At 36.4% G+C, this 15,618-nt stretch overlaps 1 protein-coding gene across 5 annotated transcripts in view; it reads left to right on the top strand.

Moving 5' to 3' along the window:
• HACE1 (HECT domain and ankyrin repeat containing E3 ubiquitin protein ligase 1) overlaps positions 1 to 15,618 on the top strand; it is a 54,255-nt gene that overhangs the window by 14,737 nt on the left and 23,900 nt on the right. For 3 of the 5 annotated variants that reach the window (XM_075498456.1, XM_075498458.1, XM_075498459.1), the window contains 4 exons: positions 1,507 to 1,608; positions 4,062 to 4,168; positions 7,988 to 8,234; positions 14,243 to 14,580. In XM_075498456.1, the coding sequence (XP_075354571.1) occupies positions 1,507 to 1,608; positions 4,062 to 4,168; positions 7,988 to 8,234; positions 14,243 to 14,580 (794 nt within the window). The remainder of the gene's footprint in view (positions 1 to 1,506; positions 1,609 to 4,061; positions 4,169 to 7,987; positions 8,235 to 14,242; positions 14,581 to 15,618) is intronic. The other 2 variants (XM_075498457.1, XM_075498460.1) reach the window with 2 other exon arrangements.

Here is a 15,618-nt window from a genome sequence, read left to right as displayed (position 1 = left end):
ACTATCTGCGGAAGGTCTTGATCAAGTTAGGTTACTTACAGCATTTCTTTTTGCATATAAGAAATCCTAATAAGTTCTCGGCTCTGGTCGCTCAGAAGTGCCAGATCACTATACTGTCTTGCTACTGCCTCAACTGTGAAGCTCAGAGTTAGATTTTTTATTTTTCTCTTTATTATGGCAAAATTACTTACCATTACCATAAAACCACATGAAGTCTAGTCAATTTTGAGGATTTCTGCAGCCACAGACCTGTAAAACAGTATACCAGTGTGTACTTAATGGTACTATTCTTAGTTTTTATGATTAATGTTTCAAATGCTTCAGTCTCCAGTTTTACAATACCTAGGGCACCACTTTATACATCAAAATTCTGTCAACTTTTTTTAGGTGTGAGTAGTGACACCTAGTGTTTGCTGTTTTGTAGTGAAGGTCTTACTGTGTTAAAGATCATCTAATTTACAAGTTCATGATACTAAGTAAAAAAGGATAAACCAAAATCTTTTTTCTTTTACATCAAGGGTTTTATTCTTTGCTTACAGGTTTGCTTTTCAGAGTAGGTACACGTTTTTATGACTGAAATTATAGATTCATATACTTCTTGCCGACATGGTATTACCTTGATTTTGAAGAGCTGACTTTCTTTAATTCTTGTGGATTCTGGGTGGTTTTAATTTTAATACTTAATTTCTTGGCACCAGCAACAATTAAATGAATCTGTTATCACAGAAGCGAGTTATGAACTGTCAGGCAAAGAGAAGGAGCCTCTGGAGTTGCAGCATTTAATACGTTATGTGGTCATCTTTCCAGTGTAGAATTTGATGTGTATTCAGGTGTTAGGTGCCTGCTTAAAAATGCAACTGTATTAAATAAGAGTTGATACAAATAAACCGCAAATTCAAGTTCTGTTCTTTCCAAAAAACATTTTTCTCAAAAGGCTGTGAAGTTAGTCTGAGCTGTTGATCTAAGGCACAAGTGGAATCATACTTGTGTATTGATTTTGAAGTTAAATAACCCTTTCATGGGTTTTTCCTATTTCTTCCTTTAACAAGGCAGATTTGTGCCTTAAAAACCTTTAGGAAAATAGTTGTTTTGAAGGATTAGATTCTGGGTGTAATTAGGCAGACGTGTCATCCATCAGCAATGGGAAGAGAAGCTAAATATTGCACTGTTTTTAATCTCTGGTAAATTGTTAGGTCAAGTGTTGTTCAAATGTAACTTTGGCTTTCTAAATAAGAAAGTCTTTCAAAAAAACAGAAGAAAGGGAGCGGATATATGTGAGCCAATATACTGAAAGAATCTGATTCCATCTTCTCCCGAACATTTTGTGATATCTAACTTTGATACGTTATGGAATTTCAGTTTATTTTAGGATTGGATTTCTCCATTCAGCATTTAAAAAAAAAAAAAAATTTGTAATCCGCAGTAGGTTTTAATGCCTGTAATAGTATAAACCCCGATTCTAATGTTTCTTTTAATTAAAATGGTTTTTGAACTATTGCTTTTTAGGGTGGTTATGGAGAGACTTGTGAAGTCTTAATACAATACCATCCTCGACTTTTCCAGACAATAATTCAAATGACGCAGAATGAAGATCTACGGGAAAACATGGTAATACAGTATTATGTGTTTTATAGTTACCGATCTGTCTGTGTTGTGGAGATCCAATTGCTTGATATGAGTGTCCTGATTACAAGACGCTACCAGCAGTTGACTGTCAGTGCCACAGTAGTTGACCACTATGTACTTCTTTATCCCATGGAAAATGTACAGCCTTCACATAGCTTTAAACACAAGAATTTGGGATTTAATGTAGGATCTGTTTTCATTTAGTGTTTTAACTTTGCATATTTGGCAAAGTGATCTAGGCAGTATAAGAATTGAAAGAGCAAACTCGTTGCAAGATTCAATACAAAGGTTCTGGTAGAGCATTCTATATATACAATTACTTTGTGTAATGGGGCCTATTTTCCTTCATTTAGTGGTTATCTGCAGATATCCATTCTAGGATGTGTCTCGAGGCTTGAATCATCGAGAATGAATTTGAACATTCGGAGTATGAGAACTCATCTGTATGAAGTTGCCATGTACAATTAGAGTGTAAAAGATTGCAGCTGCAGTTTCATTTGGTTATTACTGCTGTAGATGAAACTATTCTTTTCCTTTTTCAGTGGTTCTTCTATACCTTGTTTCTTTTATTATTGTGGAGTAGTGCAATCTAAAGCAAAGAAAAAGCAAGGAAAGGAATTTTTATTTCTTGATTGTGTAGGGGGGATGAATCATGGGGTGCTCTCTTCCCCTTCCAAATCTAGCTAGCTGTGGGTTTTTAATATATTGTTTGCTTGAAAATAACTGCAAACAATTTTACAGACTGTAAATTAAAAAAAAAAAAAAAGAAAGAATAGATTTAGTAAGGTATTGGCTGCCACTTCACTGAACTTGGTTTGCTAGATTTTTGAAGTTTTTATTGTTCTCTGATATCCCATTAGTTCCACTACAAAACTGAGGATTTATAAGTCTATATAGAAACAGTGTTTAATTTCTGAGACAGGGTTGAGTTTTACAAACTAAAATGACAGAGAGGTGAGAATTCTCAAAGTGTATGTTAGAAACACGGGGAGATGTTGTAGATGATTTCAAATTAAAGTTAAAGAACTGAAACCATGGAACAAAAAAGACTTTCTACAGAAAGGTAAATAGCAAAGCATATTACTGTATATTATAGAAGTGAAGACAGTAAGCAAGAAAAATGAATGTTTCGTCTGAGTAATGGTGGAGGTGTGTGCAAAACCAAGATCTGAATGAGAGGGTATGCAAAATATATGAGATAATATATGGTATAGTTACGCTTCATTGCCAAAATGGAAGCATATTTTAAGTGTGGTTTTCTATGGCCAAGTCTGAGCTGTTCTGCCCAAAGTGTTGAATAATGACCAGTTCATATTATCTGAAAGTGATGACCTGAAGAGACTGGATGTATGTTAGAAGTCAGGACTCGCATTTTAAATGTTCTTGACAAACTGGAAAAATTATCGACAGACTGCAGAGAGAAAGGTAATTGCCTTAGCCATTTGTAGCTAGAGATTCAGCTGAACCTTGAGAAAAACTTTCACATAGTCAAGGACAGTGAAGTATTAGAAGAGATCAGTTAGTGAAGCTGCAGGGCTTCCAGAGTAGAAGACACCTGAAAACCAGGCAGGCAAATTGGGCAAGCCAGTTTGGATCACAGATACAAGTGCTCCTGCCTTGGGGCAGAGTGTTGGACTAGATGACCTTTATGAGATTCTGTTTCATTCCACCCTTCTACAGGAGAAGATGAGAGGGATTACTGAACTTTCTGAAAGTGAGAGAGAAGGGAGTAAATGAGGATAGAATAGGAATGCATGAAGAGCAGTGCCACTGAAGAGTTAGTTTATCTGCAAAAAAATGTCTAGGCTAGAGAAAAGTGTAGAACAAAGGAGTTGAAGACAGGGCAGTGTCTGGGCATTAGCAGTATCTAGTCTTTGTGAGCCAAGTGATGGTATTAGCAAGAAAAAGGACAATTTTGAGAAGAGGGTGATCATAACAATTGTTGATTAGCAGAGTATGACTTCTTATCCAAGGAAGGACATTCAGTATCTTGAGCAAAAATGAAGGTAGCGAGAGCAAACTCTAGGATCCAAGGTTCATTTACACTATGTCGTAAGCTAACCGAGGGAACTGGGGAGACAGGTAAATTATGAATTATGAAACTCAAAATATGCTCTTAGCTTTCAGAAGTTGAAAGTGTATCCCACTAATTTCTCAGATGAAAATAAATTTAATAGTACATGCTTAAGCATTCAGCGTTCATAGCATTCTATAATATTGTATATCCTATAGTACATACATTGACACTAGAATCTATACCTTTTCAGTAATCTTTGTAAATTATAATGAAACGTTAACGGAGGTTAGATTAGTTGTTGGACAATATAGATGTGCATTAATATTGCTAGATATTAACACTTGGGTGATAATGTTCTAAATTAAATGTTGATCACGCTCCATGACACTATGAAATTTCTTTTGTTTTAATGTATCAGTTGCGGCAAGTTCTGGAACACTTGTCTCAGCAGAGCGAAAGCCAGTATCTTAAAATCCTAACAAGTCTTGCTGAAGTTGCTACAACAAATGGTCACAAACTGCTTAGGTAAGTGTGAGACAATCGTAAGTAGGTTGATAAGCTACCTGGTAGTTGGTGCCACTTAGTAGTTTTAATAATCTAAACTATCTGATGCTGGGCACATGCTGGAGTAGATGGATCTCAAATCCAATTCTGTACAACAGAGCCTGTTCAGATCACTGTCTTCACGAGGACTCAGGAGAGAAAGTTGGTGTCCTTGTATAGCTGCTGGCGCCTAGAAGCTGGAGTTGCAGAGAAGTGTATTTTTTGTTTGGTTAGTTTGGCTATGTCAGCTCTAGGAAGGGAAGCTTTTTAGCCAACTATCAATCATTGCTTTTTATTCGCCTCTCCTTTTTTCTTCTCTTCCACATCTTTACTTTTTTGCATGCTTTCTTAGTATGTTCGAGGAGAGTTTTGTTACTTCAGACACTTGTCTCATGTTTGCTGGCTCTGATTGCCTTCCATGGCTATGAATATGAGACCAAAAATTTCATCTACCAGTGTGTTGTCTCAGCAGTGCAAGAAGCGGTTACTTGGGGAAACACATAAAATAGGCAAGCATATTTTCCTCGTATGCTTTCCTAGTTTTTGTGGTATCTGTTTGAGGGAGTTTGTGCAAAATGCCTCATCTGTAATCTGTTGGAACACCAGTAACATTTTACTGTTTTCAAAAGCTAGCAGAATTTGCTTTAACCTTTATGCTTTACTAGAAGCTAAGAAAATCTTTACTGAAAGAGGTCAAGAGCCTGAAAGCATGAGTGGAAGTTCCTTACTAACATGTTCTGGATGGCTTTTTGGAAACAAGAGGTTTAAGAGTGTTCTGTAACCGGAGAGGCCTGTCAGCATAGGTTGTAGAGGAATAAGACTTTGAATGCTTCTCTTCAACTGGGGCCAGGGCACGAGGAGCTCATCAGTTAGATGGAGACTAAATAATATATTCTTGTTTCTAGGTGCTCTTTTATTTTCTTCCCCATCAATCATGTTAAATTTGGATGGAGCTTGTGGATAGCAAGTCAGAACTCCTAGACAATGCTAGGAAATTCATGACACCATTAATCACAGTCTTGTTCTGATGGGTGTTCGCCTCGATGAATAAGCATGAAAGACTTAAATCCCTCAAATGTTTGGGGCTAAAGTGTGTAGACATATTAATGACACTTTGTTGCTGCAAAGATAACTTTTTGAAGAACTTTAGCTGTTGTTGTGCTTCAGTGTGTAATCAGCTTAACTTGAAACACGTTGCTCTTGTGTCCAGACTTCTTTAGAGCCAATAGATCTCCCACAAATAAACTGTAATAAAGTGTAAAACTATTCTGCAGGAAAGGGTTTCAAACTTGCTTTGTATGGGGACATTATCAGAAGTCGTAGTAGCTGGATTAGATCATATGAGGCAGTATTTGTTTATTTCAGTATCTTCAGAGGTAAATTAAACTGACTGTGTGTTTAGATTTGATTTCTTACTGTTATTGCTCCTCTGTATTGAGCAATGCTCCCTCAGCATGGGTGTAGAAACAGTACCTATGTGCCTGTACTATCTCTGAATTTGAGCCAGTATGTACTCCTGTACTGCTGCATGTGGGTTGAGTAGCAGAGGCTGAAGACAAGTTGCAAGCTTTGCATTGCGTTGGATGAGCAGGCATTTCCAGAAATGCCTGTACTTAGGTTGTCCTGTGGACTCTTACTGGCCCACTTCTCTTTGGTACTTTGTAATATGTCACAAGGAAAATGGAATTATTTTCTTTTTCTATTACAAGATAGTTTCACAAAAACTGTGTTTCTGTTCTCTCCAATTCTGTTCCCTGTCAGAGGCTTCAATCTCTACTTCAACTTAGTATTTCTCAGTTGCTTTATTATTAACATAGCAAGGATGAAGGTAGTACTTGGTGAATATAGAACCTCTGAGCTTGGGCCTCTTTCCTCTCTCTCTCCTTCCAACAAATAGTATGTAAAATGCACTCTGTATGTGGAAACCTCCAATAATGATACTCCTGCATGGCTGAGCTAGTATCATCACTGTTAGTTTACTGGGTGCTAACCTGCAGCCCACTGCTGTTGGGTTTGTTTGTTGTTTAGTTATAAAGTTGTTTTTTGTAATGCTTCTAGCAGGTAGCCAGGAGTGCCACCAAGCTTCTGCCTGGGGACTTCTGCCTTGAATACCATCAAGGAACCTGTTCAGTTAGCATTACCTCCATTGCGTATTTCCTCCTTCCAAGAAGTCATTGTCGTGTGACATGATTTGGTCTTGCTGGTGCAGATTGGGCCTAGCTCAATGTTTACAAACATGCTGGTAAAAGCTTCAGTAAACTATTAAAACCACTTTGTTTTCTTATATACGTGGATCCTCTTCCTGGATACCAGGAGATTTGAACTGAAATTTCACCAGGAAAACACTGCTGCTGAGGGATGATAAACCTCAGTTGAAATGTTTTTTATTTTTTTTTTCAATACTTAAGTTAGCTTCTTGAGTTAGCTTCTTGTATTCATAGATTCTTTTGGTATATAAGCAGAGATTTTACAAAGGCTAATTTGTGGCGGTGACCAGAGCTTCTGGTAATATAATTACAGCCTGCTAGTCAGGGGATTTTCTTCACCTCCTTAAAAACTTAACATTCCTACTATTGCACTGTTTACTCTTTGTGTTCTTTTCTTATCTTGATTTACTGAAAAATTATCTGGTGAAAGTCTAGATTGTGACAAGAAAGTAATCCTTTGTATATCAGTTCGGTAGAATTCTTAGTATGTGGCTTTTTAAAACTAACACCTCACTGGCAGTCATTAAAATGTAGTGCTGAAAACAAATGAGTCTTCTGCTTTTACCCATGCCATAGGAAGAGTGAGGTCATGATAAAGGTACTTTGAAGTTACAACTAGCTATGTTTCAGATTTGTGAATTAACAGATTATTAATTGCATCAGAGGTTTACAGCATCCTCTAAGATGTCAGTTTTCTGGTGTATACTGATCTTATAGTTAGAAAGCATGCTTTTAAACTACAAGTACTTTAAGGATAGAATTGAATATGTGCTCACTTATTATTTATAAGTAAGTAGAGTTCAGTAGAAAAAAATTTAATTTCTTGCTGTTTTTGTTATGTGTTCAAGACAGAAGAATTCTTACTACTTGGGGTTTAAGGAAAGAAAACCAAGTTGAATTTGGTGGAGAATATTCTGCTTGTGCATGAACTCATGAATATCTCGTATTCTACACTGTATTGGTACAGACTTCAGTGTTGGCCAGTTCAGTTAAGAAATAAAACTTTTAATGTATTTATTAGATACATAAATAACATAGCGGTGCTTTTGTATCTTTTAGATGATGTTTCTCTTGAGTAGAAATAGTGGCATCTTTACCATCCTGATCCCTTATCTGATTGAGGTAGTTAATGGGCATTTAGCTAGGTGAGGATGGGCTGTGGCAGCATATGTGATTAGTCAGCATGCTTTTACCATTGGATGCTATCTTTTCTGGATTGAAAAACATTTTCATCTGGATATCCCAATTTGTTTCATATGTTGAGATCCTTACTGTAGTAAGTTGAATTTCTTACCAGAGGTTCATAAGAAGTGTACCTGTGCATAAAAACAAATGAAGTATTTTGCAAGATCTGGAATTTGCTGTTCTTATTTCACTTCTAGTTAAAATTATGAGTACGTGTTAGTAAAATTATAGTGCTTATATTTGACTTTTGGGGCTGGTGCAGGAAATGAAAGATAAAATTTACTAGGGTTTAAAGCTTAGGGTTTTTTTCAGCATGTATGTCAGACCCTACATTAGATTGCTTACTCCTTAATATACTAAATTGTTTCATCTAGGAAAAGAAACTTAAATATTCCATTTTTTCCCCCAGCTTGTCAAGTAATTATGAAGCTCAAATGAAGAGTCTCTTAAGGATCGTGAGGATATTTTGCCATGTCTTTCGCATTGGCCCATCCTCTCCCAGTAATGGAAATGACATGGGCTACAATGGAAATAAAACTCCAAGAAGTCAGGTGTTCAAGGTCAGAAAAGTATATGATGTTGTTAGGAAGATAGACGTTAAAGAGATGAATTTCACAAAGCATGCATTCATTAATCAGACATCTCATGAACAGGAAGTAAGTTTGGTTGATGTCCCTATCCCTTCTTAAGTTAAGCCTACCTCTTTCCTTCTCCTTAATTTTTTTTTTTCCACTGGATTCATTTAACCACTGATGCACATGTCATCTTATGATTTCTGTTTATTTTTTATTTAATATATTGTTTATTAGATGTTGAAGGTTTAGTTACCCAGCTGATTCTGGTAAACTTTGTTTTTATTTCTATTATGTTATTTAAGAGTGTAGTAATCTCAAAATGTGGTAATATGAATATAATAGATTGTATTAATATAATTTCAAAATGATATTTGGAGATCCATTGCGAGTTCTGATCATTCAGTTTTATCCAGCTTCACAAGATAAATAGAAATAATTGAATTCTTAATCTGTTCATTGTTTTCGCTGTGACCATGAAGTTTTTTCCCAAGTTGTTCTTGAATTTTATTATTAAATGCTTTGAAACATACCAGCTTACTACTACACTTGCAAGATTATTGATTTATAACTGTTTTCAAACACTTGCTTTAGGTGCTTGCCATTTAGATGTTCAATTTCTGAAGGGTTTTTCTCATATGTGTTGGTTGAGGAATCCCTCTGTAGAAAATCATAGCTTGCCTTTCTGTAAAGCAGTCCCGGTTTCCTGCATGCCACTCAATCTGCATTGGGTATATAACTGATATACTATTCAGAGCACCTAAATTTTAAGAACTGAAGGGTAGTCTCTTCCCCTTCCCCCCGTCTTCCTCCATACTCTTACATGGCACAGTTCATATCACCAAATTTAGATGCCAATGATTACATGAGAATTTTCCTCAACCTTTGCATTTCTTCCAGAGTGTTGTGAAAATGATATTTTGAAATAACTGTATTTATTTGATGATATGTGTTCATCAGGTTACTTCTAATGACTTTTAAGACAGAGCTATATTGATAAGGTCATGAAAGATGATACTCTTAATTCCAGCTATATTTAGTTAAGTAGCTCAGTTTTTGTTTAAATTTTTCTCTTGGAAAGAAGGAAAGCATTAGACTGTTTAAAAAAACAAGCACAAATGTTTTTTTCTAATAGCAAAATAGTTTTAATAACAAATTGATTTATATAATGAACATAAAACTAGTTCTTGAGTATGAAAAATACTCAAAATGTAATGCATTGTACAGTATGCAATGTAATGTCCTTTAATAAATGTCCTTTAGAGTTAGTTGCTCACTAAAATATATTGCGCTAGATTAGCACATTGTGAGTTTAACTAGATTTTCATTTTTAAAAACCAAAACCCTATCTAAATACAAGAATAATTTTATTGAAGACAGCATTTTCTAGCACTTTTAATGAAAATTGGTTTAAATATACCAGATTAAATAACAAGCAGATGTTAAATGCACTTAACACAGGAACTATCTGCAGTGAGATATTCTGTTACCTTTCTGTGTAGATGTTCTGCTACCTTTTTTTCTTCAAGATTTTAAGAGTAGCTGACCTCATCTCCTTGCCTTTTGTGTTTATTCATAGCTGAAAAAGGAAAAAAAATAAAGGTTTCATGCTTTTCAACTCTGGATCATTTCCGAACTTGCTATAAGACAAACAAAAACATTCAATTGCAATTTGCAATGGAAATTGTATTTCAGCAGAATCACTTATCTGTGTTTCCAATCTACTTTGTATGCTGAAAGAATTGTTTCTCAATTTAGTATGGAATTAAGTCTTGTGCAGTAGACTTACATTACACAACTGGCACGGTTGTCCCAGAAAATATCAGTAATTCTTAATTGTGTAAAAACAACATTTACGTTTTTTAATAAATGAGCAAAATATATACTACTGTTGCATTAGCTAACAAAATAAAAATTTCAGGATGATTTTTAAAATTATTATTGCTATTATTTTAAATTATTTATTTTAGAAGTGTTAAAACTGAGGCAGCCCTTCACTAGGGCCGCTGTTGTCTCCGTGGTATTTTTAAGGTTGATTTAAATTTCAAACTCAAAAATACAGAACTGCTGATGAGAACTTATTCTCAATTGGTAATGGGGCACACAGGTCTGGCAATGCTAAATTAATCTTCAGTTGTGGTTGGATTAGCCTGTTCTTCCCTGAATTTACAGTAACTGGGTAGTGGGAGATTAGACATAGTGCTGAGTCAATTGGATATCTTAGTGTTCTCTCTTATTCCTACCTTCCCTTTCCTTTTTCATTTTTGTCCTTTCCTTGAAAATGTGGTTGTGATGATCCCTTTTGCCTTTTGGGAGAAGGGAAAAAAGCCCACTATATCTCTAGATTATTGCAATGGTACGGAGGTTACTTGAAGACCTGGCAGTTGTATGTCTTCATTGGTACCAGTACTTGCATGTGAGACTTGGATGTTAGTGACAAAGAACTCCTTTTCTGTTTTTTTTTTTTTTTGTTTTATCTGAGTTTTCTTGAATATAGGCTGTGTAACTGTTTAGTACAGACTATTAAGGAAACCACAGAGGTTGCTGCTCCAAAAGAGGAGTTAAATCTGCATTAAAAAAAGTCAACATGGAACTTAAAGATTTTAAATTTGAGATCCATATTGAAAATTCTAGAGGAAAGTAGCTTTAAATTGGAGTTTGCTGCTGATCTTAAATTTCAGTTGTGGGGATAAATGTTGTAGATAATTTGAATTTTGATATGGGTTTTATGGGGAAAACCAAGTCTCTCTCACTGCTGGTTCATATCCCGTAAGGTCTTGAGTACTTCCCAGAGCACAAGGAAGTGATACAGGTCACCACCCACTTCTCTGAATGCTGTTTATTTGAGCGAGTGAAGACCTGTAGATATTGTCTTTCTTTACTATATAGGAAGGTAATCTGTTGTTCAATACTGTCTTCTTCCATGAATGGACCTAGAAACTTTTATCTGGGAAGGACTGAGGGTAGCAGTGGCAGGAGTTCTCTCTTGTGGTATGCTTGTGGGATATGCGGAGGAACATTATTGGGCCTTATTGCATGGTATAAGAGATTGTTTCCTTTCCTTCTGAACACACTCCTGTTAGGTCCAAATAGATCTGTACCTGATGACCTTTAAAAATGTACTTCATAACTCCTTTTAAAAAGCTGGTGGAAAACCATATTTTGTCTAGTATAAGAAATGAAGAAAAACCTTCTTCTGACTTTTTTCTTAATGCTGTGTTAAGGTTTTCTGTATTAGTATACTGATGGAACATATTTTGAAGAGTTGTCACTGTAATCTAGCTTGGAAGGGATTGAAAATGTGAGTGTATCTTGATCTGATGCTATTGAGGAATGTTACTGCTTCACAAGGACAAGAAAATCACAGGGCCATCTTTGCTTTACTGAAGTTCCCTGTTTGTAATTCATCGTAGGCCTGGTCAATTCAGACCTATCCAAATGTTTTAAAGTGGGAACACTAGCTAATTAAGACACACTCTTGTATTGATCTTGCAAGAAACAAAATAGTCATTTAATTTCAACACCCAATCTTGAAACAAGCTACTGCTAACTCAAATGAGATCTTACCAGTGAGAAACTTTATGAATAGTAATTTTGACCAGGTTTACATTCATTACTTTTTCATGCATCACTCTTCCAATTGCTGTTCAGTATGATCACACATTAGGGAAACTTGCTGCAAAATCTCCCTATCTAGTTGAACAAGATTGGGAAGCCTGTAACACTTTCCCTCATTTCAGATACTATTCTTTCCTAGAATTGAATTGACTTCTCTGCTGTGACACAGTCACTTCATGGATTAGTGATCTCCTGCTCCCTGTGTCTTAAAAGACTAGCTATCTGTCACCTGGCAAAAGATTTTGCTCCAATGTTGAAGTTTGGATATGGGTTTGATTTCTAGAGTCTTGCTTTCTAGATGGATAGAGAGGAAGGTGTTGCATAGCTAAATCCTTGCATTTGAGAGATGAGGTGTGTAGCTGTAAAAGCTTGGTACTTGATCAGACTGACTCAGATGTATAATTCCAAAGAAACTTTTCTGAAATGTGAGATATGAAAACTGAAGGCTGAGTGGAGGTTTGTGTTTAATATGCGGTTCGTGGTAAGAAAAGTAGTTTCGAAAAGTTGTTGCTAATGGTTTGATTGAATATGTCCATATTATGCTTGAAAAGGTTGGATCGTGGATGCTAACATAAAATGCTGACACCCATGGATATGGAGGTGGTAGGCAATATTTAGAGGAGTGCTTTACATCCTGAAGTTAGATTAGAAAAAAAGAAAGTGAAATGTTGAAGTTGCTATGCTTGACTACACTTTTGAATGAGTTTGCGATCAGAATCTGTAAAACTAGCTTTGGAAAAATAAATCAGTTGCAAGAGTTCTGAAAGGCATGCTAAGTGTGTGGGAAATAAAAGATAAAACACAAGATATCAGTGGAAAAATGGTGTCTAGCAAGCTAAGCATTGAAAAGTTTGGGAGAAGAAAACTACATTTTAGTATTCTAGTAAATAACTACCTAGTTTCTTGTGAGTTACATGTTAAGAACACAGCTGCATTTTAATCCTTCCATATATTCAATGAATCCTGTTTTCCGTTAGAAAGCTTTTCTAGATTGTGCTTTGTGGTGAAGGTCTGCCAGGTAGGTCTTGGAAAGAAGCTAACTTGAACCTGTATGCCAACATTTATGTAGAAAGTGATACCTACACTGGAGGTATTCAGATCACCATCTAAAGAAATGTGTGGTCACTAGGAGTACAAGGATTAAGCGAGTATCATACAGTATGTTGAGCAAAGCCTACCAGTCTTAGAGATCAGGCTGGCTTTCCCCAAACTTCTTATTGGGAAAAAATGGAAGCATAATGGTAAATTTTTTTAATGGTAAGTTTCAACAGAATTTTTAAATATACAGCTTTTATGAGAATTTTTTGTGTATTGAGAGCGTGTCGCTATTAGGTGTACTGACAGTGCTCCAGATAGTGTAGACTTCTGGTACGGTGTGCTCTGGTATGGAATAGCTCTTAATCTTTAAAGGCAACTTTAGAAGATAAGAACATAATTTTCAGTACCTGCTAAGTCTTTGAATGCTTTAATTGGTGAAAAATGTCGATGCAACAGTAATATATGGAAAAAGGAGTGCATTTAGAAGTTCACTCTTACTTTTGGAATGCTATGGAAGACTTGAGTCAGAATTGCCTCCCTGTAGGATACACATCCCTGTGCTCACTAGTCTGTATGCTTGTGAAATATCCCCTTAAACACCATGAAGGGACAGCACAGTCAGCCCTCATGTTTTTTTGAAATGCTCTTGAGGAAGCCACAGGTCTCTCAGCCCTTTCTCTCCTCTGTAGTAGACCTGCACCTACACCAAATGTGTAATGATGGAATTGTACCAGGTTTCAACTATATTGGTTTTAAGCAGGTGGTAGTGAATAAAGAGTGACTTTGTTACAATAAAATTTTATAGCGTTAAAAATTGATACGTGATTCTACTGATACTGGTTTATATTTCATTAAGCTAGGTATTGGTGACCCTTACTCTAAGACATCTGAGATACAGCTCATTTTGGTAGTATGAGCTCATGCTATGCATAAAGCACATCTTACTAGAGGTGTGCATGAGTCTGAATCTCAGTGGTGTTGTCTGGAGTTTGCTCTATCTACCTGGTAGAGGGAGCTTCATTGACCAGGGCCTTAAAAAAGAACTGACACGCTCTTATTCTGGAAACTCAACATGTGTATTACTGTCTCTGTGCTTGACTGCAGCAGTCAGGCAGTAGTGTGCTGTGTAACAACTGTGAGGTCAAACTCTGTTAAATAGTTCAGTGTTTCACCCTTTCTAAATTATTTTATCTTTATTCCATCTGCTGCTTGATTGTTTTTCTTCTATGTGAAATTTTCTCTTTGTGCTCTATGGCTACAAGTACAGAATTTTTTATGAGTATTTGACTCTTATCTCTAACATGACTTCTAAAGGATCATTTAAAGCTTTTAAGTGTGCATGATATTTATTTGCCTTAAGATGATTATCACATCATTAATATTATCTAATGTCAACATGTTCCTTTTTTGTCTGTTTTTGCATGTGTTTATTGCAGCCGCTGGAACTGCTCTGGCATTCTCTAGATGAATGGCTCGTTCTTATAGCCACAGAGCTGATGAAAAACAAAAGGGACTCTGCCAACATTACTTCTATTTTACTGAAGCAAAAAGGACCAGATCACCAGGATGCTACTCCTACGCCTTCCTTTGCTGCTGCAGGACCCGAGGGCAGAAAAGAGCTATCCACTGACACTGGCGAGTCGAAAGCATACGATGTTGCCGGGAAGCAGGAAGCTTGTGCTGATTGCCAGGATGTTATCTCCATGACAGCAAACAGGCTGAGTGCTGTCATTCAAGCCTTTTATATGTGCTGCTCCTGTCAGATGCCTCAGGGGTAAGGAGGGGATCCTGTTTGCCACTGAAACTGTTACAATTTTAAAATCATATATGCTTTCTTGGAAGGATGTTGGTGCTGACCAGATGATATTAGTGACAGTCAAGGGTATGCTTTTTAATGCTTTCACTAGTTCAGTTATTTGAATGCCTTTTTTTTTTTGGCTTTAATGGCACCAGACAGCACAGCAAATTTCAAATTTTCCATAGTGCTGCTACGTATGAACGTACCTGCATTGGGGCAGATTTCATATTGAATGTCTAATGGCTCTTTTTAATCATGTGGGATACTAGCAGGAAATGTAATTCTGATCTCTTGAAACTTAGCTCTTTCTGCTGTTGGTTCTTAATGTGAAATTATCCCTAAATTTAATGTGATTATGCAACAACAGCTATAAGCTCAGAAAAAAATGTGTATTGTCTTTGTGTATGAAAATGACAGCTGGGGCAAAACTTGTTTGGCTATATTGCAGAAGTTTATAACAAGGAGAGTTAAATCTCAAGGTAATGCTCAGTTGGAATCTTGTCCCAGGTTGGCAAACAGTTTTATGTGGAGCAGGCACTACAACTTAGGTAAATTTAATATCATCAGTGTCTGGTTTAAAAAGAAAAAAGTGTGTCCACTGTAACTGAGGTCTTAGTCTGTCCAAGATTGTTATGGATTATATTTGTGAACTTGCAAGGAAAGGATCCTTTGACCCTCTTGAGTGGAGGATTAGGCAAGTATGATGTTATTACAAGCTCCCTGAGGAATCTGGAAGCAAGGTTCCCACTACATGACAATTCTTGGTTATTCCCAGCTACTGGAAGAGTTTTTCTTTCTCTGCCAAACCTAGTGGAATAAAAGCTTTCAAGTCGGCCGGTACTGTTTGTCTGGGGCATGCTCCTCTGTGGACACTCTGGAAGATGATCTAGGGATCAGCATGTTCTACAAGCCCCTTAGTACTTTTAATTTTACACCACCTTGAAAAAGGAACTTCTGGTTAGCCATTTCCCTTGAAATCTCCATCAAACCTTGCTAAGATAAAATGCCAGTAAA

Source organism: Mycteria americana, chromosome 3, assembly GCF_035582795.1.
Source record: "Mycteria americana isolate JAX WOST 10 ecotype Jacksonville Zoo and Gardens chromosome 3, USCA_MyAme_1.0, whole genome shotgun sequence".
In the NCBI taxonomy this organism is placed as follows: Eukaryota; Metazoa; Chordata; class Aves; order Ciconiiformes; family Ciconiidae; genus Mycteria; species Mycteria americana.
The sequence above is the reverse complement of the archived record's forward strand: the minus strand, read 5'-3'. Positions and strand labels throughout refer to the sequence as shown.